Source organism: Lynx rufus, unplaced genomic scaffold (assembly GCF_022079265.1).
Source record: "Lynx rufus isolate CCGP_SWC_20201006 ecotype Redwood Valley unplaced genomic scaffold, mLynRuf1.p SCAF_1, whole genome shotgun sequence".
NCBI lineage: Eukaryota > Metazoa > Chordata > Mammalia > Carnivora > Felidae > Lynx > Lynx rufus.
In genome coordinates this window covers 21,501,402-21,528,832 of record NW_025814823.1, presented here as the reverse complement: position 1 = coordinate 21,528,832, position 27,431 = coordinate 21,501,402, and the positions used below count along the sequence as shown (strand labels likewise).

Here is a 27,431-nt window from a genome sequence, read left to right as displayed (position 1 = left end):
ATAAAATACCTGAGGTAAACATAACCAAAGAGGTGAAAGACCTATACTCTGAAAACTATAATACATTGATGGCCGGGGCACCTGGCTGGCTCAATTGGAAGACCATGAAACTCTTGATTTTAGGGTCATGAGTTGCAGCCCCACGCTGGTGTAGAGATTACTAAGAATAAATAAATAAACTTTAAAAAAAAACACTGATGAAAGAAATGGAAAGTGACACAAACAAATGGAAAGATATTTCATGTTCCTGGATTGAAAGAATATTGCTAAAATGTCCATACTACTCAAAGCAATCTGCACACTTAATGCAATCCCTATCAAAATACCAACAGCATTTTTTTTATAGAACTAGAACAAACAATTCTAAAACTTGTATGGAACCACAGAAGACCCCAAATAGCCAATAGCAATCTTGCTAAAGAAAAAAACCCAAAAAACCAAAGGTATCACAATTCCAGACTTCAAGTTATATTGCAAGGCTATAGTAATCAAAATAGTATGGTACTGGCACAAAAATAGACACAGAACAATACAACAAAATAGAAAGGCCAGAAATGAACCCACAATTATACAGTCAATTAATCTTTGACAAAGCAGAGAATACCTATTGAGAAAAGACAGACTCTTCAACAAAGAGTGTTGGGAAAATTGGACAGCTACAAACAAAAGAATGAAATTGGACTGCTTTCTTACAACATACACAAAAATAAACTCAAAATGTATTAAGGACCTTAATGTGAGACCTGAACCATAAAAATCCTAGAAGAGAACACAGGTAGTAATTTCTCTGGCATCATCCATAACAATATCTTCCTAGATATGTCTCCTGAGGCAAGAAAAACAAAAGCAAAAATAAACATTGGGATTACAACGAAATAAAATGCTTCTATACAGTGAAGGAAACAATCAACAAAATTAAAAGACAACCTACTAAATGGGAGAAGATATTTATAAATAACACATCTGGTAAAGGGTTAGTATCCAAAATCTATAAAGAACTTCTATAGCTCAATATCCCCAAACCAAATACTCCAATTAAAAAATGAGCAGACGACATGAACAGACATTTCTCCAAGGGAAACATACCAGATGGCCAACAGACACATGAAAAGTTGTGCAACATCACTCGTTATCAGGAAAACGCAAATCAAAACCACACTGAGAAAACATCTCACACCTGTCAGAATAGCAAACATAAAAAATTCAAGACACAAGTGTTGGTGAGTATGTGGAACAAAAGGAACCCTTGTGCACTGTTGGTGGGAATGCAGACTTCTGCAGTGGAAGACAGTATGGAGGTTCCTCAAAAAATTAAAAATAGAACTACCCTATGATGCAATAATTGCACTACTAAGTATTTACCCAAAGAATACAAAAACAATATATTCAAAGGGATATACCCCCTGTGATTATTGCAGCATTATGTATAATAAATTATGGAAACAGCCTAAGTGTCCAGCAATAGATGAACGGATAAAGAAGATGTGGTATATATGTGTGTACACACACACACAAACACACCACACACACAGAGGAATATTATTCAGCCATGAAAAAGAATGAAATCTTGCCATTTGCAACAATGCAGATGAATCCAGAGACTATAATGCTAAGCGAAATAAGAAAGTCAGAGAAAGACAAATACCATGTGACTTGACTCATATGTGCAATTTAAGAAAAAAACCAACTGTACAAAGAAAAAAAAAGAGAGACAAATAAAAAAGTAAACTCTTAACTATAGGGAGCAAACAGAGGGTTACAAGAGGGGAGGTGAGTGCGGGGAATGGGCGAAATAGGTAAAGGGGGCCAAGAGCACACTTATCTTAAAGGGCATATATATGTTGGTTAACAATCCAAATTTCCCAACTAAAGGTGCATAAAATAAATCCCAAGGATTCTAGTCTATTGTTACCATGAAATGAGTTTCACTGTATTGCTGGAAAAGACACACCTATGTCAATTTCCTTCTGTTATTATTCCTGGTCGAGTAAAACCGCTGCAGAGCCATGAGCATAGTCATGCATGTCCTTGAAGGTGAAGACGGTCTTACTCGTCTTCACATCTCCTGGCCCTGTGCTTGGCACACCGTAGATGCTGAAAAATACTTGTCAAATGAATAAGGTCAGTCCTACAAAAATAATCAAAAAGAAAACTTACTGTATAATGAGATTTCAAGAGCTTACTCAGTTTCCACCATCATTTCTGAGAAGAGCTGTGGAATACTTAAGTTATACTATCTTGTTTTTCAAGATCCCTATCCAATAGGTAGGAACAGTTTTACGACAGCATGACAATTGCTTATACCAAGATATATACTTCCAAGATGTTGGAAAACTGTTTTTGTGATGAGTTTAAACCTTTTCCCTATAATTTAATTTATATTATTATATTTGCTTTAAAGTGTTCTTCAAGAGTGAAAATAAAAAAGGAGCTTTGGGGTTGAATCTTCATAAAATCTGAATTTGTAAAATCCAGCAAAAAATGAGGCTTTTCTAAAGATACTTCTAATGGGAGGAACAGGGTCTAGGAAAAAATTCCGAAATGACAACTAAAGAACATATATCATAGCAAACTTCATTAAAGTACTATGGATTTTCCAAGCTTCAGTGTACATAGTCCCATCTAATTACAAGGATATAACGCAGGAGAAAAATAAAATGTCTTATCAGTCTTTGAGGCCACACCTCCACGTCTGCACATAACCCAGGGATGACAGTGGGTGAATCATTAACTGCTGTTTATTTGTGCTGATAGAGAGCTGTCACATAGATATCAAAAAGGTAGATATTTATTTCTTCATTTCTGGCAGCTTTACAAGTACCAAGCATTAAATAAGGGTGATCAAACACGAATACTACCTAATGGTCTATCTGTCTTTGTCTCAGACAGTTGTATGAAGATATGTTTTATAAGGCTGCTAACCTGTCTTTCATGCTGTTAGTGTTAAAAATGATATTTTACTAAATTTCTAGCTTCTATCAAAAACTCTTTAGAAACCTCTAGAGATTGCTAATGGATTTATCTTATCACATGGCAGGGTAGAGTGAACTTTGTACAATGCCTGACAGAGTGCTTATGTTTATTAATGAAAGTTGGATTACCTGGATTTTGCTAACTGTGTCACCTAGGCCAAGACACCTAATCTCTCTTGGGCCACTTTGCCCATGTGTGAAGTGAGAATTAACACAAATAGCTTCCAGTATTTCTTGTTGCTTAACAACTCCATTTCAAGGGGCGCCTGGGTGGCTCAATCGGTTAAGCCTCTGACTCTTGATTTCTGCTCAGGTCATGATCTCATGATTCATGAGTTAAAACCCCTGCATCCAGCTCTGTGCTGCTTGGGATTCTCTCTCTCTCTCCCTCTCTCTGCCTCTCCCGTTTATGCTCTCTCTCTCTCTTTCAAAATAAATAAACAAACGTAAAAACACCTAAAACTCAGTTTTGAAACTATCTCTCCCTATACCACCTCTGGGTAGAATAATCCCTGTTTCTTACACAGCATAAACCTTTTTGCCTCTAAGTATTTCTTTCTTAAGTTTTAAGGGTTGCTGCCTTAATTATTAGCACTCAGGAATTTGGTCAGTAAATCCAAGTTTAACCTACCCTAACCATCCATACTCACCCTGATTTTATGGATTTGGATAATATTCATTCTCAGCCTTGACTTCCAGACTGACAGGCCTACACGTCTAGTGGCTGGCCTTCTCTTGGTCACTTGTGCTATTTTTCTTTGGGTTTTCTTCAACTCACCCTTTCACCTGAAATGCGGTAAGTAAACCATACATAGGTTAAGGAGAGACAAATTTTGTGTTTTGTTTCTTATAATGGTTGGTAAAATCCTCTGCTTAATTTTCAACCCCCTTCCTAATGGTTGCATTTTAGAGATACTTTTGTGACCACACCCTGGAATGGTAGCTATAGAGATCTCTTTCTGAGCTTAAATAATACATAGGAGACCATGGTACTCATAGTTTTGTCTATTTATCCCCAAACCTCACAGTTTTTTTTGTTCATCACTTGTAAGTCACTGTTGTCTACTCACAAAACTGTGTTGAGAACTCTGGCTTACCCTGTCGAGCTGGCACTATGTTCCTAAATGAACTTTAACATCATCTCCCCTTTCCAGAATTAACACAAAGTTAATATGACAAGTCCCAGTATAGATCCCTGGAACTCTTACATCTCCCATTTCTTTGTTTTCAGTTTAACTTATTTGGAGACTTGGCAACAGTCTGAATGAATTCAAATCACAGTTTTAGAAAACATCTACTTCAGCCTCTAACCAAGCTGGAACCGTATTTATGATTTACGTAAACCAGCCTGTGTACTCATTACATGCTCTTATTTCCTGTATTCCTGATGCTTTGGCATCTGGGGGCCTTACTGACAGGGGAGGCACAGCCCCACCCCCAGTTAGCTGATTCCTAGAGACAGCCAGGATCCTGCCTTTCATTTACAAACCAACCAATCCAGAGCCCCACCTCCCCTATCTGGCTCATACACTGCCCTGTCAATACTCCCCTGTCCTAATCACCACAGGGCAAGGTACCAGACAATTTGAGACAGCCTCTATACCCCAGAGCCTGCTGAACCTATTTAAAGTAGCAAATCCTAAGTGTGTTTACCCTGTCTTGAACACGGAAACCACAATAAAGGCTCACACCTTGCTTTCCCCTTGTTCCTTCTGCCTCCTGACCTAATCTGACGCTTACCTGTGTGTGCCTGTGTGGCATGGTGTGTCCTTTCCTCTTGGGAACTGTAACAAATTAGCTTTTTCAAGGGCAGTCATCCCCTGATCTGTTGGCTCACCATACCTCAGTAAAAAACCCTACATTTTAAAACAACTGTTAGAACAATTCCAGGGACCAGAAGTCCATTTCTTTGCAAGGCAGCAATTTCAGTGGTGAATAGAGTTCTTTCCCATCTTAAACTGCAATCTGCTTCCTTGTACCTTCCAAATAATTCAGCCTCCAGGGCAACAGAGAATAAATCTACCCATTTTTTTCAGGTGATGAACGATGAGGTATCAGAAACACATCTATGATTGCCTTTCCTGAAACACATTTGTGAGAATCACACAGATGAATCTACAGAATTTTTTGGCTTTATTTCTAGCCTCCTTCTTAGGATGATCAGCATCTGACAAGTCACTGTGGCTTCAACAGCCCAGTGAATTGAATATTTTCTTCTAACATTCCCATAATCATCCATTCATTCATGGATTAAGCAGAACCTCAGTAGCCTGGTAGCCTTCACTAGTTTATCACTGTCCTTTTAAAAACGTAGTATCTACTAGAACTGGTCTACTGCACATGCAGTTTCATTACCACTATTAACTTTCCTGGGTCTGGGCATCAGGCTTCTGCTGGTGCCTGTCACAGTATCAAGTAACAATTTACCAGATAAATTTATCAATAAAAGAGACAGTTTCCTGTAATCCTATTTCCAAGATATAATATTTTGGTGTATACTACTTCATACTTTTTCCTAGACCCCAGGTTTTTATTGGCTCGTATTATACACAGAAATATTTAACAACTTTTTTTTTTTCCATTTACCAATATATCTTTGGTATTCTAGAGTGCCAAACTTACGAACTGCAATTAGTAGAGCTCCCTGAGGGCAGGACTACCTTAAGTATTTACGAAACACACATAAATGATACAATTGTTGAATGACTATGTTGTAATGATTCCTATATAACCACAGATTACACATTTCAGCCAATACTGGGACAACTTTTCCTTTAAATTTCTAGAGAACTCTTGGATAGATAGTGTGTGATTTCATTTATTTTTGCTAATTATATTTAACATTATTTTGTGTTTATACCCACTATTTCAATAATTTTGTCACAGTTATTTTAAAAGAGCAAGTTGAAAGGGGATCTCATATCTTATTCAGTAAATGGAAGAACAATAATTGATTCTACTATTATGTTTCTACTCATTCACATGAACAGCCCAATTAGCTCCCAACAGTATTTCCCTGCCAGGTTGCATAATTAGTGCAAATTAATATAAGTGGTAGCTGATTATATTCCATTTATGAGTTCTATGTTTGGTTATATCTGTGTACAGGGAAATTCTAGAGTTTTGATTGCAGATTTCTCCTCACAATCGTATCTAGTGTTTTTACATTTTCTAAAAGAAGTTATTGATTTAATGTATTTTATCAAAACTTGTCCAAGATCTCACTTGCATTTCTAGCTATGCTTTTGCTGGTCCGTACCTAGACTTACGTTAGAAAATAAATAGTTAACAACATCTGAGCAACAATATCATGCATATGTCTGTTTTTGTTAATGATTTAGAAAAGCCCTAAGTCAAATTGTTTTCTACCATTCTCAAATTAATTTATAATAGTCTGTAATCCAAGTTAAAAATATGTTCAAATTATCTTAACTAATGAGCCAAAGGCAATTAAAAACCAAACTTTTTCTGGTTTATAGTATGTAAACTGATGAAACGATTCTGTTTCAGCTAAGCGAAATTAGTCAAAGACAAGTATCATATGACTTCACTCATATGAGGACTTAAGATACAAAACAGATGAACACAAGGGAAAGGAAACAAAAAATAATATAAAAACAGGGAGGGGGACAAAACATAAGAGACTTTTAAATATAGAGAACAAACAGAGGGTTGCTAGAGGGGTTGTGGGAAGGGAATAGGCTAAATGGGTAAGGAGCATTGAGGAATGTACTCCTGAAATCGTTGTTGCACATGTGCTAATTTGGATTAAATTATTAAATTATTAAAAAAATACATTATGGAAAATAAAAAAAATAAAATTGAAGGGAAAAAGATAATTGATATCTAAAAAAAACTATTTTGTTTCACATACCTAACATTACAAATCCTTGTTAATACTGAAATTACTGGGGCGCCTGAGTGGCGCAGTCGGTTAAGCGTCCGACTTCAGCCAGGTCACGATCTCACGGGTCCGTGAGTTCGAGCCCCGCGTCAGGCTCTGGGCTGATGGCTCGGAGCCTGGAGCCTGTTTCCGATTCTGTGTCTCCCTCTCTCTCTGCCCCTCCCCCGTTCATGCTCTGTCTCTCTCTGTCCCAAAAATAAATAAAAAACGTTGAAAAAAAAATTAAAAAATACTGAAATTACTGAAGTAACATGGATAATAAATCATTGATTTTCAACCTGACTATGGAAAACTACACTAGTACCAATGGATTTCTGCAGTATACAGAAAGACACTGGGCATGGTCTCTTTAGCCAGGAAAAAATGCAGGTATTTGTGTTTTATGTTCCATCTATGTCTATATTTAGCTAACATTAAATATTTAAGCTATAGGTTTATACTGTACTAATATTCTTCATGATAGCTTCATGAAAGGCTTTATTTTTGAGTTTCTCGTAGCTCAATGTAATTTTTTAAGACTTTATTTTTTATTTTAGTTTAGATTTACAGGAAAATTGATAAGGTAGTAGTTTCCATATATGCCCTCTCTGTCTCTCCCGTTATAAACATCTTACAGGATAAATGTATTTATTCATTTACAGTTAATAAATGAATATTGATACTTTATATTATTAAAATCCATGGATTATTCATATTTCCTTAGAGTTTTTACCTAATGTCTTTTTTCTGTCCCTGGATCCCACATTACATTTACTTGTTATATCCCCTTGGACTCGGCTCCTCTTGGGTATGACAGTTTCTCCAACTTTGTTTTTGATGACCTTGACAGTTTGGAGAAGTACTGCTCAAGTATTTTATAGGATGTCCCTCTACTGGAATTTGACATTTTTCTCAAGGTTAGACTGAGGTTATAGGTTTAGGGAGGTAATTTTCCTAAGAGGACTTAGATACCTGCAGATTAAAAACACACATCTATACTTCATCAAACTGTTGCCGAGGACGTAACCCATGCATCATTTTTAGTATTGTGCCTATTTTGTATGACTAGAGGCAGAAAAGACAGCCTTGAGAAAAAAATATGATTAAAAAAAGGTTGGCTTTTTTAAAAAAATAACTAAGAGGTAGATAACATTAATAAAGACAGCAAACAGTAGTCATTTTAATTTGCTTTCCAAAGTAACCATGTTCTTTACAAATTAAGACAGATCAGACAAAAATGCATAAATAATATAGTTAGTTCAATTCTGTATCTTCAGAGGTAAATTTAGGTTGTATATAAATTTACTTAAGTATATTTATGTTTTCAAAGCATACTGTCACAGTTTTATCTACCAAACAAACAATAAACACTGTGTAGGATTCTCTTGCCTAGGGGTCAAAAATAGCCTTAAATCCTTAGAAATTTTATAGTAGGCAATCATTCTCTCCTGAGCGGTGGTTCTCAAACTTTAGCGTGTATTAGAATCGCCTGAAAGGCTTACTCAAACACAGATTCCTGGGTGCTGTTCCTGGCAGTTTCTGATTCAGTAGGTCTGGGGCAGGGCCTGAGAATGTGCATTTCTATAAAGTTCCCAGGCGGTGCTGATGTCTGAGAACACTGAAAACCACTTCTTAAGAGTCAACAAGGAAGCTACATTTATTAAGTGCCTATGATGATTCAGATGTTTTTCAGATATTAGCTTAATTAGTTACAGAATCTTATCAAGCAAGTATGAGTATCCCTTTTATAAATGGGGAACCTGAGCTCAGGGAAGCTAAGGAACTCAGCTGAGGAGGTAATGGGATTAGATGGCAAAATTACAGTTCAGATCTCTGATTCTAATGCCCATGTTTTTCGAGCACAACACACTTTGTACTTGTTGCCAAAGGAGGGAAATGTACACATCCTCGGCATGCTCTCTAGAAAAGGAAACTGTACCAATCACTGAGTACAGTGATTAATTCAGGTTAGTAGAGCATTAAAGGAATCTTAACTGAAGACTTGGCAAAGGCTCAACGTCACAGAGAGGATTCACTGATCTCTGAACTTCTGAAATAATCAAGGATGAAGTGAATTTAATGTATACTTAACAAAACAGGAAGAACATGTATTTAGTATAGTACTAAATATTCCTTAATTACTATTTTATTATTCCTTACAGAAAAACACGTATTTAAATAAAAGTCCTTAAAAGAATAATCTCGTTATATTTAAGTTTAAAGCAGCATACTATTCTAAATGTCTGCCAGTGTATACTACATCACCAATCAACCACTACTTACTCTGGTATTGAAGTAACACAGCATGATGGTCTTCAACAAAATGCTCTGACATTTACTGAAACATTTATCTCCTTTCACAAAGCAAATCAAAAGCAATGACAAACAAAATAAACAATTTAAAGTTTAAGAAAAGTGGTACGTTTTACAGTAAATAAATCACCAAAAAAGAAGTTCCCAATGATATATTTTCTGTCACTTTGTTATCCTCTGTATAAAAAAGAACACCGAGACACAAAATTATTAGACTGCAGACTTAAAATAATGAGGTCTAAATTTCAGAATGAGAAAAACCCACCCAACTCTACATCTCTATTATAAAAACAAATACTTTACGTAAGAAAGATTCCCTTTTAAATATCTATATACATATTTCTACTTAATACTGTTAATCAAACCCACAGTTATATTTATTTAAATAACAATTAAATAAACTGTCCAAAATGCAGATTTCATCTCACAGAACAGAAGTATTTTAAATCACAACTTCCAGATGGTATCTTGAATACACTGGTTCCTTAAACAACATTAACAAGCATATTTTTAAGAATATATTTTCATCTACAGGTCAGGTAAAGCTTTATTAAATGGTAAACACTTTTAAAAGTGCAGAAACACAAGTTTCAAAAACAAATACACTCAGAAGATCTGCTGTTCAAATAATATTTTTTCAAAACCAGGTGGAGGAGTGTGATAAAATTCACTGAACTGGCAATCCAAAATTGCACTGTCATCAACTAGAGACAGAAAAAGAAAGAAAGAAATTAGAAGCCTTAATTAGAAAGAATACACAATTATAAAATAAACTGTCTTTATAATATCATAGTGTTAACAGGCAAAAAGAATAAATACATCTGCTGTCCAGGTTACAAAACATAATCCTACTTGATAAAAATAACCACAATGTAAAACCAAATCCATCAAAAACAATGAAAGGCTATATATCAAAATAATACTAATAATCAGATAGTGTGAATAAGAGTACTTAACTTTTTCCTTATTTGCCTACCTGTTATTTTCTTAATTTTATACATTAAAATGTATTACTTTTTAAAAATTGTTTTATTTTGAAATAATTATAGATTCAAAAAAGTTGCAAAAATAGTAAGAGTTCTATGTACCCTTCATCCAGCTTCCTCTAATGGTAACAGGCTACATAACTACAGTATGATCTCAAGACCAGAAAACTGACATCAATACAGTACTGTTAACTAGACTGCAGTCCTTATTCAGCTTCTACATTTTTTTTTAATGTTTATTTATTTTGAGAGAGAAAAAGAGTGTAAGTCAGGGAGGGGCAGGGAGAGAGGGAGAGAGAGAATCCCAAGTAGGCTCCATGCTGTCAGTGCGTAGCCCAACATGAGGCTTGATCTCATGAACCATGAGATCATGACCTGAGAAGAAATCAAGAGTTGGACACTTAACTGCCTGAGCCACCCAGGCGCCCTTCTACATGTTTTTACCAGCATTTACCAAAGAGAAATAAATGTATATATCCACACAAAGACTTGTACATGAATGTTGATCATAGCAGCTTTATTTGTAATGGCCCCAAACTGGAAAAAACCTAAATATCCATTGACAGGGGAAGAGAAAAACAAATTGTGATATAAGCACACAATGAACCATATATACTACTTGGCAACTAAAATGAATGAATTATTGATACATGCTACCACGTAGATCAATCTCAAAATAATTATGCTGAGATAAGCCAGAGAAAAAAAGAATAATACAAACTTACGATTCAGATAATCGGTGGTGACAGAAAGTAGATCAGGGCATTGCTTGGTTGGGGCTGGGGTGGGAGAGGCGAGCAGGAGGGATTATAAAGGAACAGAAGGAAACTTTTAGGACGGATGAATATATTCATGATGTTGACTGTGGTAATAATATGAATGTTCATTTCATAGCTACTTGTTAAACTACAGAAATATGATTAATGCACATTACTAAACTATGCGTATTTCATAATAAATGCAGGAAAAAGTTAAGTACTGAATTTGACATTCATGAAGCCACTAGAGATTTTAACAAGGGTGGTTTCAGTGAAGTGGTGCTAAAGGCAGTCAGACAGGGCTGAAGAACTACTGAATGATACAGCATATGGCGTAGAAATGAAGCCATATAAAGCAGGGTAAATAGAGGGCTAATGAGAGATATGAATTTAGGAAGGGTTTTGGGGGATAAGGATGACTCAGAATTTTCATAGGCATTGAAGAGAGAGGTTCCTGACAGGAGATATAAGTGAAATAACCGACAAAGTGAAGTCCCAGAGTTGGGGAGTTTGAAATCCAGACTATACACTGTTTATTTTAACATGAAGCATACCACTTCATCTAAGATGGGACAGAAAGAAGGCAAGATTGGATCTGATCCAGAAAAGCTTTAGGAGGGTAAGGCTGGGAAGGTGGAGTGCACCATTAATAGCCTCATTCTTTATAAAGTTGAAGATAAGGTCATCTGTGGAGAATGAGGAGGGAATTCAAGAAGCATAGTCAATGTGTAGAATGTAAAAGAATTGTCAAAAAACGTTGACAGCTTAGGCTGGAAGTCAAAACTTTGTAATGACACTCTTTTTGAGTGTGCCATGTTTTTTTCCTCTCCATAAGTTCTGTGTTAAGAGCTGACAAAATGAATGACTGGATGGATCTAGGATTAGAGATGGGAAGGAGGGATAAAGGGTAAAGGAATTTAAGTTAGTTAGTTAGTTATTTTTGAGAGCCAGAGAGAGACAGAGTGTGAGCAGGGGAGGGGCAGAGGGAAAGGGAGACACAGTATCAGAAACAGGCTCCAGGCTCTGAGCCTGATGAGGGCTCGAACCCACGAACTGTAAGATCATGACCTGAGCTGAAGTTGGACGCTTAACCGACTGAGCCACCCAGATGCCCCATATTTATTTATTTTTAAGTAATCTCTATACCCAACATGGGACTCAAACTCACAACCGTGAGATTAAGAGTTCGATACTCTACCAACTGAGCCAGCCAGGTGCCCCTTAAGTTTTATTTTTATCTGTGATAGTAACAAACTATTAAAATATTTGGCTTAATTTGACTAATTTACTAATGTCAATTTATAAAATATATATTATTTACTATCTATAACTTTACTACATTAAAAATTATGCTGAATCAAAGAAATAATTTGGAATAAAAATTTTATTTGCTAAACTCATTTGTGTAATTCATTCTACTGATATTTCAGACTCAGTTTTTTAGAATATTAAGCTACATTTCCAATTATTTAAGTAAATAAAGGAACTGCTTTTAGGCTTGCCCAATATGGCAAGGAAACTAACTGAAATCAAACTTAAAAATACACTTTTACATGCAAAGACAGAGAAGGTAAAATCACTGGAAAGTAATTTTTAGGAGAAAAGAAGACTAATGAAAACCTTAACTAAAAAGTAAAGCATATGGGGTGCCTGGGTGGCTCAGTCGGTTGAGCGTCCGACTTCGGCTCAGGTCATGGTCTCACGGTCAGTCCGTGGGTTCGAGCCCCGTGTCAGGCTCTGTGCTGACAGCTCAGAGCCTGGAGCCTGCTTCAGATTCTGTGTCTCCCTCTCTCTCTGCCCCTCCCCTGTTCACACTCTGTCGTCTGTCTCTCTCTCTCTCAAAAATAAATAAACATTAAAGAAAAAAAAAGTTAAAAAAAAGTAAAGCATAGGCTTTGGTTATTATTATCCTATTATTGAATATTTACATTTGTTATTTGAATACTTTTCTGATGTCCCAGTCTGTCATCACTAACACTGCTACCCTTCTAATAAATTACTATAAAAATTAGTAATTAGTTTTTATTATAGCTCAAATCTAAAAATTTAAAGTAATTAAATGAGAAAATACTTTTAGATCTATTAAAACCACAGGCAGAAAAATCAGATACTTGTTGCTTTAAAGTTGGGAACATAAAAAATAAAGCAGAATAGTGACAAAGGTACTGTGCTTATGTTTGTTATTTTCTATAAAGAGAGACACCTTCCTTTTTAGAGATACATACTAAATATTTATGAATAAAATGATATATAACATCTGACATTTACTTCAAAATAATCCAAGGAGGAAAGGTGAAAAACAGGAGGAGTATCAGTATTAGGGGGTAGATGAAGCGTTACTGGCTCCAAGTTGATAATTGTTTGAAGCTGGGTGATGGGTACATGAGCGTTCATTATACTATTTTACTTCTACACATGTTTGAAATTTTCTGTAATAAAAATTAAAGTAATTAAATGGTATAGAGTCATCTCTTAAGTAACCCAATTCTTGAAGGGATATACTTGTACAGAAATTATAATACATACATATCAATACTATTCAAAGTCACAATTTTCTCTCTCTCTCAAAAGAGTTTTAACATTCAAGTAATTTTATAAAGGTGACTAATGGTCAATCTACATAAAATTCCCATCTATAGTTCCACAATATTCTTTACAATTACATTTCTTGGTAACCTAAATCTCCCTAATAACTGGCAGAAAGAGCTTTGTAAATTCAGTAAAGCTTTTTGGAATGTTCTAGAATATATGAATACATGATTCAAAAAGGGAATATGGTTATTATATATTTAATTATATTCAATGTTTTGGGCAGTTTTTTAATACATGGGGAATAAAAAGCTTCCTTAGTACTGCGAAGTGGGATTATAGTATCCTACTCAGTACATTTCATAAAAAAAGGTCCTTATTAACTTGTCCGGATTTTTTTTTTAAGTTTATTTATTTATTTTGAGAGAGAGAGAGAGCCAGAGAGGGGCAGAGAAAGGGGCAGAGAGAGAAAGAATCACAAGTAGGCTCTGCACTGTCAGCACGGAGCCCAAAGTGACATTCGAACTCATGAACAGTGAGATCATGACCTGAGCTTAAATCAAGAGTTGGACACTCAACCAAATGAGCCACGCAGCACCCCAACTTGTCCAGATTTTTGAATGACAGTTATTAAGTTAAGGAAAATGTTGAGTAAAAGTTAACATATATAATAATATTTAGAAATATTTTAGCTTACCATAAACAACCGGATACACTGTCCCTCGTATACCTGATGCTGGACAATGCATATTTTTTCCATTCAAATATACATTTAATTCTACATGGTCATATGTAATACCCTAGGAAGGAAAAAAAATGTTAAAAAGTAAAAATATAAATGTTCCAATAAAAAAAGCCTAAAGAGTCAAAAAGCACTACTGGGAAGCATGGAAAAAATTAAAGTAAGGTGTCACAGTAGCTTTCATTAAGGGTTTACAATTTGGTAGAGTTCTACTTGAACTGAGCTAAAAAAAATTAGTGGTGATTATGTGGGGGCAAAGTCATGTAAAGTCCCAAGGGTTCACATCAGAGGTAAAACAAATGAGGAACAATTTGGAGTCTGAGTTATTATATTCAGATAATCTGAATTTTATATTCTGAATATTAAGATGATATAAGTACTGCCTACCATGCACAGAGAGGCCTTTAAAACTCATAGAGAAAACACTGCTCTCTCTCTATAGAATTTGATCTTAAGGGGGGAAAACAATGAGGTTTTTAGCATTAGGGCTTACTACCTGTCACTGTTCTCAAGTTGTGAAGAAGTGTCTTCAACTTATTTCTGAAAAGAAATACATTTCCATATCTGTTTACCTTGCTCTCGTATATGTCAAAATGTATTACCAAAGTGAAGCTAGTGCTTACAATGGACTATAACTGGTAGTTAGTACCCAGCTAAAAACAGAAAAACAACAGCTCAAAAGACTAAGAAAAAAAAGAATAAAAATAGATCACTCTGTGTATCTATACATTATTGACGGTACAAAAGTCACGATGAATACTAACAATTATTATTAATACATACATTAAAATGCTGGAAAACACTTAAAAAGCCTGTATTATCTACCAAGCACTATTCTAAGTACTTCATGTTTAATCATTTGATCCTCACAACAAGATGGGTATTATCATTATCATCCCCATTTTATAGATGAAATAGCTAAGGCACAAAAAGGTTAAATAATTTACATAAGGTTAGAGAGTTAGGAGGTGGCAGAGCTGGGATTAAAACCCACGCAGTATGGCCTCAGAATACCCTACTTGCCATGCCATACTACCTCTCTTTAAAACTTATGTCATAGTTACTACCTGATGACAGAAAGCCAGCTTTTCTTTGAAGAATTAAGTAGACAGTTCTTTCAGTAGAAAAATCATCATCAGACCAACAAGCAACTGCTCCAAGGAATTCTGACTGTGGATATATTTTATTATTTTTTTTTATTTTTTAAATTTTTTTGTCGTTTATTCATTATTGAAAGATAGAGAGAGACAGAGCATGAGCAGGGGAGGGGCAGAGAGAGAGACACACACAGAATCCAAAGCAGGCTCCAGGTTCTGAGCTGTCAGCACAGAGTCCGATGCGGGGTTTGAACTCACAAACCGTGAGATCACGACCTGAGCCGAAGTCGGACGCCCAACCGACTGAGCCACCCAGGCACCCCCTGACTGTGGATATATTTTAGAGGTAGAAAAAGATCTGACACATGATCTAGTCTTAACTTCCCTCACTTTCCAGTTAAAACAACAAAGGTCCAGATGAGTCAGTATGTTAAGTGCTATAAAAGATTCTCCTCAAACCTTAGCAAAGCCACGGTTAAATAATAATTTATTAAGTTACAAAATATTGAGAGAGACAGTTTTTGCAGTTTTTGTTTCATTTCAGTTTATGTATTTAAATATAATTATAAAGTTAAATGATAGCTGGGATTAGTTTCTGTAATGAAGAGGCCTTTTTTTCATTCAAAAAACAAAAACAAAATTACATAAAAATAATGTGTCCTCTCTTTAGAGGACTACCTTACGGGACATCAAGCCTGTAATCTAGGCACCCTTCACCACCTGGTGGCAGCATATACTGCCAGCAAGCAAATTTTAAAGCCCAAACCTGCAGCATAATGGTAAGGTCTCAATACCAAAGAAAGAAGTGAGAAAGGATATGAGAACCCCCAACTCCTACTAGCAGGGTTTAGTTCCAACTATTTCTAATTTAATCTGTCCTTTTTATGATCTAGAAACTAGGTCTGATTCCACCATAATGACACCAAAAAATCTGACATAATTGTTTGCATGTTCAGTGAACGGACTCTGAAATTAAGCTGCCTGTATAATAATCCTGGGATCCCTCCATACAAGAAGTTACTTAACTTCCCCTAATCTGTAAAACGGTGATAATAATACTATCTATGTTATAGAGTCATTATGAGGATTAAACAATTTAAACCCTGCCAGGCATTTAGAACAGTGCCAGGCCTATAATAAATTCTAGAGAAAAGCATTTGCTATTATTAGTAATGTTATTGTTATTACATAGAATGGTTATAAAACTTTACTCAAACTGGGACCTCATCAAAATAAAAAGCTTCTGCACGCCGAAGGAAACAATCAGCAAAACTAAAAGGCAACCGACAGAATGGGAGAAGATATTTGCAAACAACATATCAGATAAAGGGTCAGTATCCAAAATCTATAAAGAACTTCTCAAACTCAACACCCAAAAAACAAATAGTCCAGTGAAGAAATGGGCAAAAGACATGAACAGACACTTCTGCAAAGAAGACATCCAGATGGCTGACACATGAAAAAATGCTCAACATCACTCATCATCAGGGAAATACAAATTGAAACCACAATGAGATACCATCTCACACCTGTCAGAATGGCTAACATTAACAACTCAGGCAACAAAAGATGTTGGCAAAGATGCAGAGAGAGAGGATGTCTTTGCACTGTTGATGGGAATGCAAGCTGGTGCAGCTACTCTGGAAAACACTATGGAGGTTCTTCAAAAAACTAAAAATAGAACTACCCTACGACCCAGAAATTGCACTATTAGGCATGTATCCAAGGGATACAGATGTGCTGTTTCGAAGGGGCACATGCACCCCCATGTTTATAGCAGCACTATCAACAATAGCCAAAGTATGGAAACAGCCCAAATGTCCATCGATGGATGAATGGATAAAGATGTGGTATATATATACAATGGAGTATCACTCGGCAATCAAAAAGAATGAAATCTTGCCATTTGCAACTATGTGGATGGAACTAGAGGGTATTATGCTAAGCGAAATTAGAGAAAGACAAATATCATATGACTTCACTCATATGAGGACTTTAAGACACAGAACAGATGAACATAAAGGAAGGGAAACATAAAAACAGGGAGGGGACAAAATATAAGAGACTTTTAAATATGGAGAACAAACAGAGGGTTACTGGAGGGGCTGTGGGAGGGGGGATGGGCTAAATGGGTAAGGGCATTAAGGAATCTACTCCTGAAATCACTGTTGCACTATATGCTAATTTGGATGTAAATTAAAAAAATAAACACACACACACACACAAATAAATAAATAAAAGGCTCAAATTCCACCCCCCCCAAAAAAAAACTTCTCTGAAATTAAACTGAAATAATGCAATTTTAGAATATAATTTGCACTTTTCAAAACTACATATAGAAGGAAAAAAGTAAGCTTAAGCCAGGTATGTTTCCTAGTGCTGTGGGAGGCCCTATGGGTATTATATGATTATTGTATGAATATAATCATTTGGTCAGATGTTGAAAGCTTATCTTTCTTGATTTCTCCTCAGAGAATGGCATATGACTTAAATTCTACACATATGAAAATGTTTTTCCTGTCTTATACTAAACTGATAAGAACAAATACTACACTTGATCTTGGCCAAAAGGCTAAGAAGCAATTGTTTTTCCTGTCTTATAATCATTTCTACTTTTCCTATGCCACTGTCAGCAATTTGGTGAAATTTTTTCTCAAATGTTTGAACTAGGAAGATAAAGGTAATATGGTAGGGTGATGTTTTACTTTTCTTGATTCTTCATATATTTCACCTTTTTAAAGTTCTCCTTTTATCAGGATGGGTACAAAAACTCAAAGTCTAATTTAATAATGCTGACAGACTAAAAATGACATTCTTAAATCTGTCAGTTTTTGGTATCAGTCATTTCAATGAATGAGATAGGAAGGCAAGAATAGCACACAGTAGTTCAATACATCAACAAAGAAAAACATTTGTTACTGATTATCCTTGCTTATGTTTGAATTTCATCTTAGTGTAAACAGCTTGATAGCCTCAACCTGACTTCAAGATTCTCTTTCAAGAAATATCCATTTGAGTAAGAGTGTTTCGTATTATGGACATCTGGCAATGATCTACAAATACAAAACCAGCTATTCAAAAAGATGAACAGGGAAAAACAGATTTCAAAAATGGTTTATGCCTTTTGACTCCTACAACACTTTCAATAATTTACCCATTTAAAAACTAAGTGTTCTTTATACTTTTTAAACTGCAGAAGAGATGGAAGATCAGACCCCGGTTAAAAACCTTATTTTCCACATTTGTCTTCATTCTTACCAAAATACTGTATAGTTCTTTAATTCAATAACCTGGATTTACCCTGTGTCATCTTATTAGAAACTTTCCTTCATTATGTATAGATTCCTTTCAATTTGGTACCAGAGCCACGAACCCAAGGTTCTATGTAGAAAAGCACCTTTGCTGAAGGAGATCCTAAGACTCTGTCCCTCATCAATAGCTAAAAGCCTGAAATCTGTGTAGAAAGTTCTTCAATAATAGCATATAAAAAGAAATAACTGGGAAAGACAGAAAGGGATCTTTGGATTACATTTTCAAGAGGGGGGCTTTGGTAATGACTTAAATATATCTAGTTGGGAATAAAAATAGAGAAGTCTTAACAATATGTAACTCTTTCCATCCCCTGCTTTCCAAAAAAACTTTTCTACAATCAAACCTTAGGATTTTGAGTCCAGTTCTTTGAAGAGTTGTGAAAGTGAAGAAGTTTAATAAGATTAATGAGGATCAACACTCCTAATAAAATGCTCTTAATTAAGAGAAGTTCATAACAAATTAAATATAGGCATACCTTATTTTACTGCACTTTGCAGATACTGCATTTTTTTACAAATTAAAGGTTTCTGTCAAGCAAACATCGGGCAACTCTATCAGTGCCATTTTTCCAATAGTATTTTCTCACTTCAAGTCTGGGTCACGTTTTGGTAATTCTTGTAATATTTCAATCTTTTTCATTATTATATGTAACAGTGATCTTCATTCAGTGATCTTTGATGTTATCATTACAATGATTTTGGGGTGCCACAAACCACGCCCATATAAGACCAAAAGTTTGAACAATAAACGTGTGGGTTTTAACTGCTCCACTGACCGGCTGTTGCCAGTCTCTCTCCTTCTCCTCTGGGATCCTTATTTCCTGAGACACGATATTGAAATTGGGTCAATTAATAACCCCACAGTGGCCCCTAAGTGTTCAAGGGAAAGGAAGTCACATGCCTCTCACTTTAAGTCAAAAGTCAGAAATGATTAAGCTCATGTAGAGAGCCAAGATAGGCCAAAAGCTAGGTCTTCCGCACCAATTTTGCCATGTTGTGATGCGAAGGAAAGTTCCTGAAGAAAATTAAAAGTGCTACTCCAGTGATTATGTAAGTGATAAGAAAGTGAAACACCTTCTTGCTGATATGGAGAAATTTGTGGTGCCTGCTTAGAAGATCAAATCAGCCATAATACTCCCTTAACCCAAAGCCTAATACAGAGCAAGACCCTACCTCTCTTCAATTCTGTGAAGGCTGAGAGAGGTGGGGGAATGACAGAAGAAAAGTGTGAAACTAGCAGAAGTTGACTCATGAGGTTTAAGGAAAGAGGCCATTTCTATTACATAAAAGTGCAAGGTGAAGCAGCAAGTGCTCATGCAAAAGCTGCAGCAAGTTGTCCAGAAGACCTAGCTAAAATTAGTGAAGGTGGCTACACCAAACAACAGATGTCAGTGTAGATGAAACAGCCTTCTACTGCAAGAAGATGCCATTTAGGACTTTCATAGCTAGAAAGGAGAGGTCAATATCTGACTTCAAAGCTTCAAAGGACAGGCTGACTCTCCCGTTGGGGGCTAATGCAGCTGGTGACTTTCAGTTGAAGCCAATGCTCATTGACCATTCCAAAAATCCTAGGGCCCTTAAGAGTTATGCTAAATCTACTCTGTGTGCTCTATAGCTGGGACAACAAAGCCTGGATAACAGCACTTCTATTTACAACATGGTTTACTGAATATTTTAAGCCCACAGTTGAGACCTACTGCTCAGAACAAAAGGCTCCTTTCAAAATATCACTGCTCATTGACAATGTATGTGAGATTAATGCTGTTTTCATGCCTGCTAACACAGCATCCATTCTGTAGCCCATGGATGAAGGAGTAATTTCAAGTCTTATTACTCAAGAAATACATTTCGTAAGGCTACAGCTGCCATAGATAGTGATTCCTCTGAAGGACTTGGGCAAAGTAAATTGAAAACCTTCTGAAAAGGATTCACCATTCTATTGAAAAAAAAATTTTTTTTAACATTTATTCATTTTTGAGAGAGTGTGAGCAGGGGAGGGGCAGTGAGAGATACAGAATCGGAATCCGGCTCCAGGCTCTGAGCTGTCAGCACAGAGCCTGATGCGGGGCTCAGACTCACAGACCGCGAGATCATGACCTGAGCTGAAGTTGGACGCTTAGCTGACTGAGCCACCCAGGTGCCCCGAGGATTCACCACTCAAAACATGGCCTAAAAACATTCATGATTCATGGGAAGAAGCCAAAAGATCAACATTAACAAGAGTCTGGAAGAAACTGATGGCAACAAAGAGTTGGATGCTAAACCTACTGAGCGACCCAGGTGTCCCCCCCCTGATATTTTCTAATATGAAGGTTAGCAAACTTTTAAAATTGTGGGTGAAGATTTCTCTGATGTGAGAGAAGCAGGAAATGTTGATCAAGAGCCAAGCTGTCATTAATTCTCCTGAATGGGAATAAGGGCTCACACTAGTTTTCCTGGCCAGTGGCAGCTCTAGAAAGGAGAGCGGTTAGGTTAGCCAGCAGCATCTTTATCAAGTGCTTTCTCTGGAACATGCACCTCATTAGATCTAATCCCAGTGCTTCGGAATTCAAACTACAAACTCCCAAGCAAAACTATATACACTAAAAGCCGTTCAAGTTGAATAATTTACAGTGGAAAGCAACTCCACAAGAAAACTCACCACCACGTCTCCCTCCTGTGGGAGGCTGTTTGCTGGCAGCCTGTTTTTCTCCTCGTTGTTGTGGTATAGGGCTCCATCATTCCTCATCACCAGACTGTGGGCATCTCGGCCAAGAGGAATCTGATTCAAGTTAACTTTCTGAGTTGCGACGCCAATACCCCATATTCCTAAAAAATAATAGTTTAAATGCCCCCAAAATCTGAAGAATATGAAACAAGGGGTTGTTTTTAAGAGAGTGTAAATTGTTTTTAAAAGAAATGGCACGCTATCACTAAACTATCTTTTATTAATTTTTTAAAAAAACAAATCTTTTAAAAGTAGTTTGCGGGGCGCCTGGGTGGCACAGTCGGTTGAGCGTCCGACTTCAGCCAGGTCACGATCTCGCGGTCCGTGAGTTCGAGCCCCGCGTCGGGCTCTGGGCTGATGGCTCAGAGCCTGGAGCCTGTTTCCGATTCTGTGTCTCCCTCTCTCTCTGTCCCTCCCCCGTTCATGCTCTGTCTCTCTCTGTCCCAAAAATAAATAAACGTTGAAAAAAAAAATTTTTTTAAAAAAAAGTAGTTTGCAAACTACCCTATATTCTCGACAGATGGGAGTACAGCCTAGGAGATAAGAGAGGGCCCTGAAGCTGTAAGGACTAGGTTAAACCTTGGCTTAGCTATGTCCTCTGGGGCAAGTTATTTAACCTCACTCTGCTTCCTCACCTGTGAACTTGGGATTCTAACAGTACAGACTTCAAAAAGTTATTAAAAGATATAGCAAGGTAATCAAGTAAAGCACTTATAACAGTGTAAGTATTCCCCCCACAATCGGTTAAGTGAAGCAGAGTATTTTTAGATGTTAGCTATTATCATCATCACTACTCTCTGAAAGATGTTTTTTTTAAAAAAATTTTTTTTTTTTCAACGTTTATTTATTTTTGGGACAGAGAGAGACAGAGCATGAACGGGGGAGGGGCAGAGAGAGAGGGAGACACAGAATCGGAAACAGGCTCCAGGCTCTGAGCCATCAGCCCAGAGCCCGACGTGGGGCTCGAACTCACGGACCGCGAGATCGTGACCTGGCTGAAGTCGGACGCTTAACCGACTGCGCCACCCAGGCACCCCTGAAAGATGTTTTTAAAAAGCTACACGTTGAATTTAAAAGGCCTAGGGTTCCAGTCAAGCACTACTTTGGAGAAGTGGGAAATTAGTCTTTAGTTTTTACATCTATATAATATGTGACAAATAATATAGGACCTGGTCAAAATTATGGAGAGGAGAAAATTAAGGATGAAGTGTAAAATCATTTTCTTACCCGTGCCTTAAGTCAGTGGGCTTAAAATCTTTTGGTCTAAGCTGATTTTAAAGCAAGCAGCTCTCCTCTTAAGCAGCCAAACAGAATACCTAGAGCTCTGGATTTTGTCTCAAACTGTTTCCTTCTCAGTTTTTATCAAAATCAGTTAGGAGAAAATCTATAAATGGAAGAAGGTTTCAAGGTCATGTTGCCAATCGATTAATTTTTCTGAATTGAGCAAGACTATCAAAAAGTTGCATGTCTGGATATCAACTGTCTGGGCTTCCTAAATAATCTATGTAATTTATTCTCCAGAGTGGGACAATTTTAAGAGTAACAGAAGGTAATAATATTGATTTCATGGGACAACAGTTGTAGACAGGATTACTCTCCTTACCCCTAAAGAACTGTGCATGCTGTGATACATTTTGGCATAACTGCCTCAGGCTTTCATTGAGAGATCAATTTACAGACTCCAACAATGTATTTATTCTAGGAATGTCACTGAAGATGTCATCCTTTACAGAAAATCCACATAAAAATTTGTACTGGATTCAAGGATCTAGAAAACATTTGCTTTTCTTGAGAAAAGGTATGTTTTACTTAAGATTTTAGTAGCCAGAGATATTTTATAAAAGAATGGAGGACAGATTCATATTTATTTCATATACTTAGCAAAATCAGTATTTTGAACTAATTTAGAAAGCAAGCTCCAGAAGGATGCTTTATACCATTCAAGCTTGTCGAGTAAAAGTATGATTTATTTCCCTCTACTTTTCCTATTCTACACTTATACTTACATTATTCATACTATATTTCACTAGTAATTTTTTTATAATAAAGCTTTAAAAATATATTTCTCCATATTCAATATGGCTACAAATTATCTAATCATTATTATAATACTCAAGCAGAACTGTTGTATGATTCAAGAACTCCATAAGTTTTTAATGAGAAGTATAAACATTAGCCTTCGATCAGAATTCTAAATTTGCTGATTGCTTCAGAAGACAATGAACTTGGGCATCTTAACAAGAATTAAGAGGAAAAAAAACGGATCATAAGATTGATTTTACGCTAAGATAAAACATCAAGAGTCTACACCTTATATGCTTGACCAAAGAAAACATTTAGTACCCAAAGGCGCATTTAGTACCCATTAATAACGCTAGTGCCTAACACTGATCCTGTGTGCCCTGTCTTTAAAACACTTTCATTGGTATAACTCATGTGAAGCAGGATTACAGTTCCTGTAATCCCATTTTACAAATAAGAAAACTGAACCTAAAGTATAATTTAACTGGAACCACCCGAGGGGTGGGAAAAAGGATCTTCCAAATAAGTTTCGTGCTTATTTTTATTGCCTCATTAATCTTTTCCATATATCGAGAACTGCTCTTAATAGTTACAACAATTAGGACTTTTAATAGTAAAGGACCATTATACCGACCTGTGGACTGGATTTTGAATTCAAAGTAGCTTTTGTTTTGATGTAAAGGGGCACTGGCTAAACAACCTCCTGTTCCACATATTCTTCTTCCATTTTTTACAATGACAACATCTGTTCCTAAATAAAAAATACACAGTGTGAAGTTTTTTATTTTCTTATCCAACAATCAAGGTTACTTTCTTTCACTTTTAATTCTAAATCAAAAAAATAGCGATGCTATATTTACTTTGAAATTTAGAAATGCTGATAAATTCAGAACAATTTTTACTTCTCCCCCCGCCCCTTTTTCCCCCTGAGAATGTTTATATTAATATTCATTTGCGGCTACAAATCCTGTTTGGGCAATTTAGTAGTAACTCAGTAGGAGGAGCACCAGAGGCGCTCCCCTCACCTGGGAACAGCTGACGAGTCTCGGGAGGCGGCAGCTCCGAGATTCCCGTGAAAATGGGTAGGTGCGCACAAGCACCTCCCGATGACAGGGGCAGACAGGGCTGCGTAGCCTTGAACACAGAACAGGGCCGAGGTGGAGTCCGCCGCGAGACGAAATGGGGTCGAGGGCAGCAACTGAGGGCAGGGAGCGGAGGGCGGCGCCCGGAGAGGCAGGGCCGCGCGTGGGCGTGTGGTCCCTCCGACCCCTCACTGCCCCCGACCCGCCGCGCCCCACCCGGCGTGGGCCGTTGGGTCTGGAGAAGGGAGGGCCCTTACCCATGTGCTGCGTGTCCAGCTGCACCGCCGGCATCTCCTTCAGAGGGATGTGTCCCGTCCCGCCGTCCCTGCAGCACCGCAGGCAGCAGAACACCGAGGCAGCCATCACGCCAGGACCACCGACTCGGCCGCCTCCGCTAGCCGCCGGCCGCCCCAAGCCCGCGGTGACACCGCCCCTACGCCTTCGCTCCGCCTCCCGCCCCTGCCCGAGCGCCGGAGGTATCTGTGTCGAGCGCGCAGACCGATACAGCGACGCCCCACGCCGGGAGGGCGCAGTGCAGGCAGAGATGAAGCCGGCCTGTGCGGAAGATGCGGAGGATCTGCGCGTGGGGAGGGGCGGTGTCGAGAAGGGGGCGGGGCTGGAGGCGGAGCAGGGGCAGAGGGCGGGACGGGCGGGACGGGCGGGCAGGCGGAGGACGGCGTGCGCCTGCGCGCGGGGTCGTTTTTTCCTCGGCGGGGCTTCAAGTTTGAGTTCTTACGTTGGGCAATGCTCAAGGCGTCGGCTTCTCCGCCTGGTTTGCAACCGTACGACGCTGCGTTTTAAAAACTGTTCCCCCCAACTTTGACATTACCTTTAGGGATGAATTGACAGAATCAAGTCAGGCTGGGGGAGTGGAAGCCCCGAGGTTTTCCACACACTCCCATCCTCCCACGGCAAGCTCGGGGCTGAGAGAACTTTACCTCGACCGAGCCTCCTCCTCCTACCGTAGCAGATTTCTGAAGAATTTCTTCAAATTCTAAATAGACACACAGGCCTCAGAAGTAATGGTTGTTAGTGACTTCACCGTGGATGTGCACCCGGGGCTCTAAGTGGGCCCTGATGCATTTTAGGTGCAGAGATGTGCATCCCGTGCGTGGCTCCTGATGCCACGCGGTTGGGGCTCCCAGGAGGCCGTCCAGGGAGGATACCTCTGGGAGGTACCGCTTGACGGGCCTCTGCCAAGCTCACCCTCTTCATGGATTGGGGGTTTCTAGGAGTGTGAAGAGAACTCCCGAGGGAGCGAGGATGTCTGGTCCCCCAAGGGAAGACCTCGGTTCCTACCATCTGCCCCTTTCTGCTTCCAAGTAGGAGGCCCACAGGGTGGTCATCTGTCATCTCCTTGCCTGCTTACGTCATCTGTGCCTGGTCGATTTCATATCTTTAAATACAGGGGTGCCTGGGTGGCTCAGTGGGTTTAACATCCTACTCTTGATTTTGGCTTAGGTCATGATCTCATGGTTTGTGGGTTCAAACCTGGACGGTGACAGTGCAAAGCTTGCTTTGGATTCTTTCTCCCCCTGTCTCGTTGCCCCTCTCCTTCTCGTGCACGTGCACACGTGCTCTCTCTCTCTCAAAACAAATAATAAAATAAACTGTATTTAAAAAAATTGTTAAATACAGCTTGGTGCCTGGAGATGGTCTTCAATGACCTCTAGCATTAACTGGGCTCAAACCTTTATTCCCAAAATGGTTTCCAACCTGGAGGCTTCACCCAAGTTCAGGCTCTGGGAAACAGATGCAAGATGCCCATTTCATATGTAATGGTTTCCTATACATAACTTTTTAGTGACCTGAGTGCAAATATCCTTAATGGAGGTTTTTTTTGTTTTTGTTTGTTTCCTCCCAAGGAAGAAGAGAATTTTTTCTGGGTCCTGGGCCTCTTTGCAGTCTATACAAATGATCTTTTCATTACAATAGGGAAAACCTCCAAATTCTAGACTTTGAGATTTAGTTAACCATAGAATTAATATCTAAAGGTGATTATTAAAGTGATTGAGGATAGACTCTCACTGCCTATAGAGTACTTTCTTGGTAATCATTTTACACATGAAATTTTTCTTTTACTGAAAACCATGCTCATTATTCTGAGGGTTTAATTAGGGTTCGGTTCTCTTTCCGTTGGGGGGAGGGGGGAGTCGAATGTCATTCCCTGAGGTAGCACTCTTTCATGTATGTATCTAGTTGAATTCTTGAAAGTTTTCTGGGTAGATATTGTCCCCACTCTATATGAAGAAATAGGATTAGAGGGATTAAAAAACTGGTGTCGCCTCAGATAATTAGGAAATAAACAAAGTAGGATTCAAAGCCCATCAGTCTGACTCCTAAGCCTGTATTTGCTCCACCAGGTCATGCTGCCTCTCAAATTATGAAGATCTAACTCTTGTAATAAATGCTGAAATTCTTAAAAAAAATAATAAATGCTGAAATTCTTTTAAATGTGCTTTCAATTCAAAATGCAGATTTGCACTTTATTTTTGTATGTTTCATTAAACTCCATATTGGCTACAAGCTGCCATAATTCACATATAGACAATATCAAAATAGCTGTTGTTATTAGGTAAAATATTTATTCATAAATCTTATTAATATTTATCAATTATGTTTTAATAATATCATTAATATTATTAATTTTTTGATATTTATTTTTTGACACACACACACACACACACACACACACACACACAGCATCAGCGGGGGAGGGGCACAGAGAGATGAAGACACAGAATCTGAAGCAGGCTCCAGGTTCTGTGCTGACAGCTCAGAGGGGCTCGAGCTCCAGGAGATCATGACCTGAGCCCAAGTGGGACGCTTAACCGACTGAGCCACCCAGGTGCCCCTCATTAATATTATTAAAAGTAGTACTTGTATTAAATATTTAACGAATATTTAGACCATTCAAGTTACTCACATCTTCAGTGAAAAGCCAGACTATTAGATGGCATGAATTGGCCATGACTGTAGAAGCAGAATTGCCATAGTCTTTCCTGGCTGGAAGAGTAAAATGCTGGGCC

At 37.8% G+C, this 27,431-nt stretch overlaps 1 protein-coding gene and 1 pseudogene across 3 annotated transcripts; both read right to left on the bottom strand.

Moving 5' to 3' along the window:
• Window positions 1-1,688: 1,688 nt before the first annotated feature.
• On the bottom strand, window positions 1,689-24,821 carry SPRYD7 (SPRY domain containing 7). Of its 3 annotated transcripts, XR_006962047.1 has the most exons (8): window positions 24,660-24,821; window positions 23,955-24,071; window positions 21,233-21,399; window positions 14,139-14,241; window positions 9,139-9,872; window positions 4,713-4,828; window positions 3,623-3,758; window positions 1,689-2,128 (listed from the first exon to the last, which is right to left on the bottom strand). XR_006962047.1 is itself a non-coding variant. In XM_047079351.1 (5 exons), exons 1-5 carry the CDS (start codon window positions 24,763-24,765, stop codon window positions 9,775-9,777), a joined length of 591 nt encoding a protein of 196 aa, XP_046935307.1. In that variant the 5' UTR covers window positions 24,766-24,821; the 3' UTR covers window positions 7,055-9,774. The 3 variants fall into 3 exon arrangements, 1 of the variants encoding a protein (XP_046935307.1); XR_006962040.1 differs by having other exon boundaries at window positions 3,623-4,828; XM_047079351.1 differs by lacking the exons at window positions 1,689-2,128; window positions 3,623-3,758; window positions 4,713-4,828 and having other exon boundaries at window positions 7,055-9,872.
• On the bottom strand, window positions 17,751-17,864 carry LOC124523755 (uncharacterized; annotated as a pseudogene).
• Window positions 24,822-27,431: the final 2,610 nt, after the last annotated feature.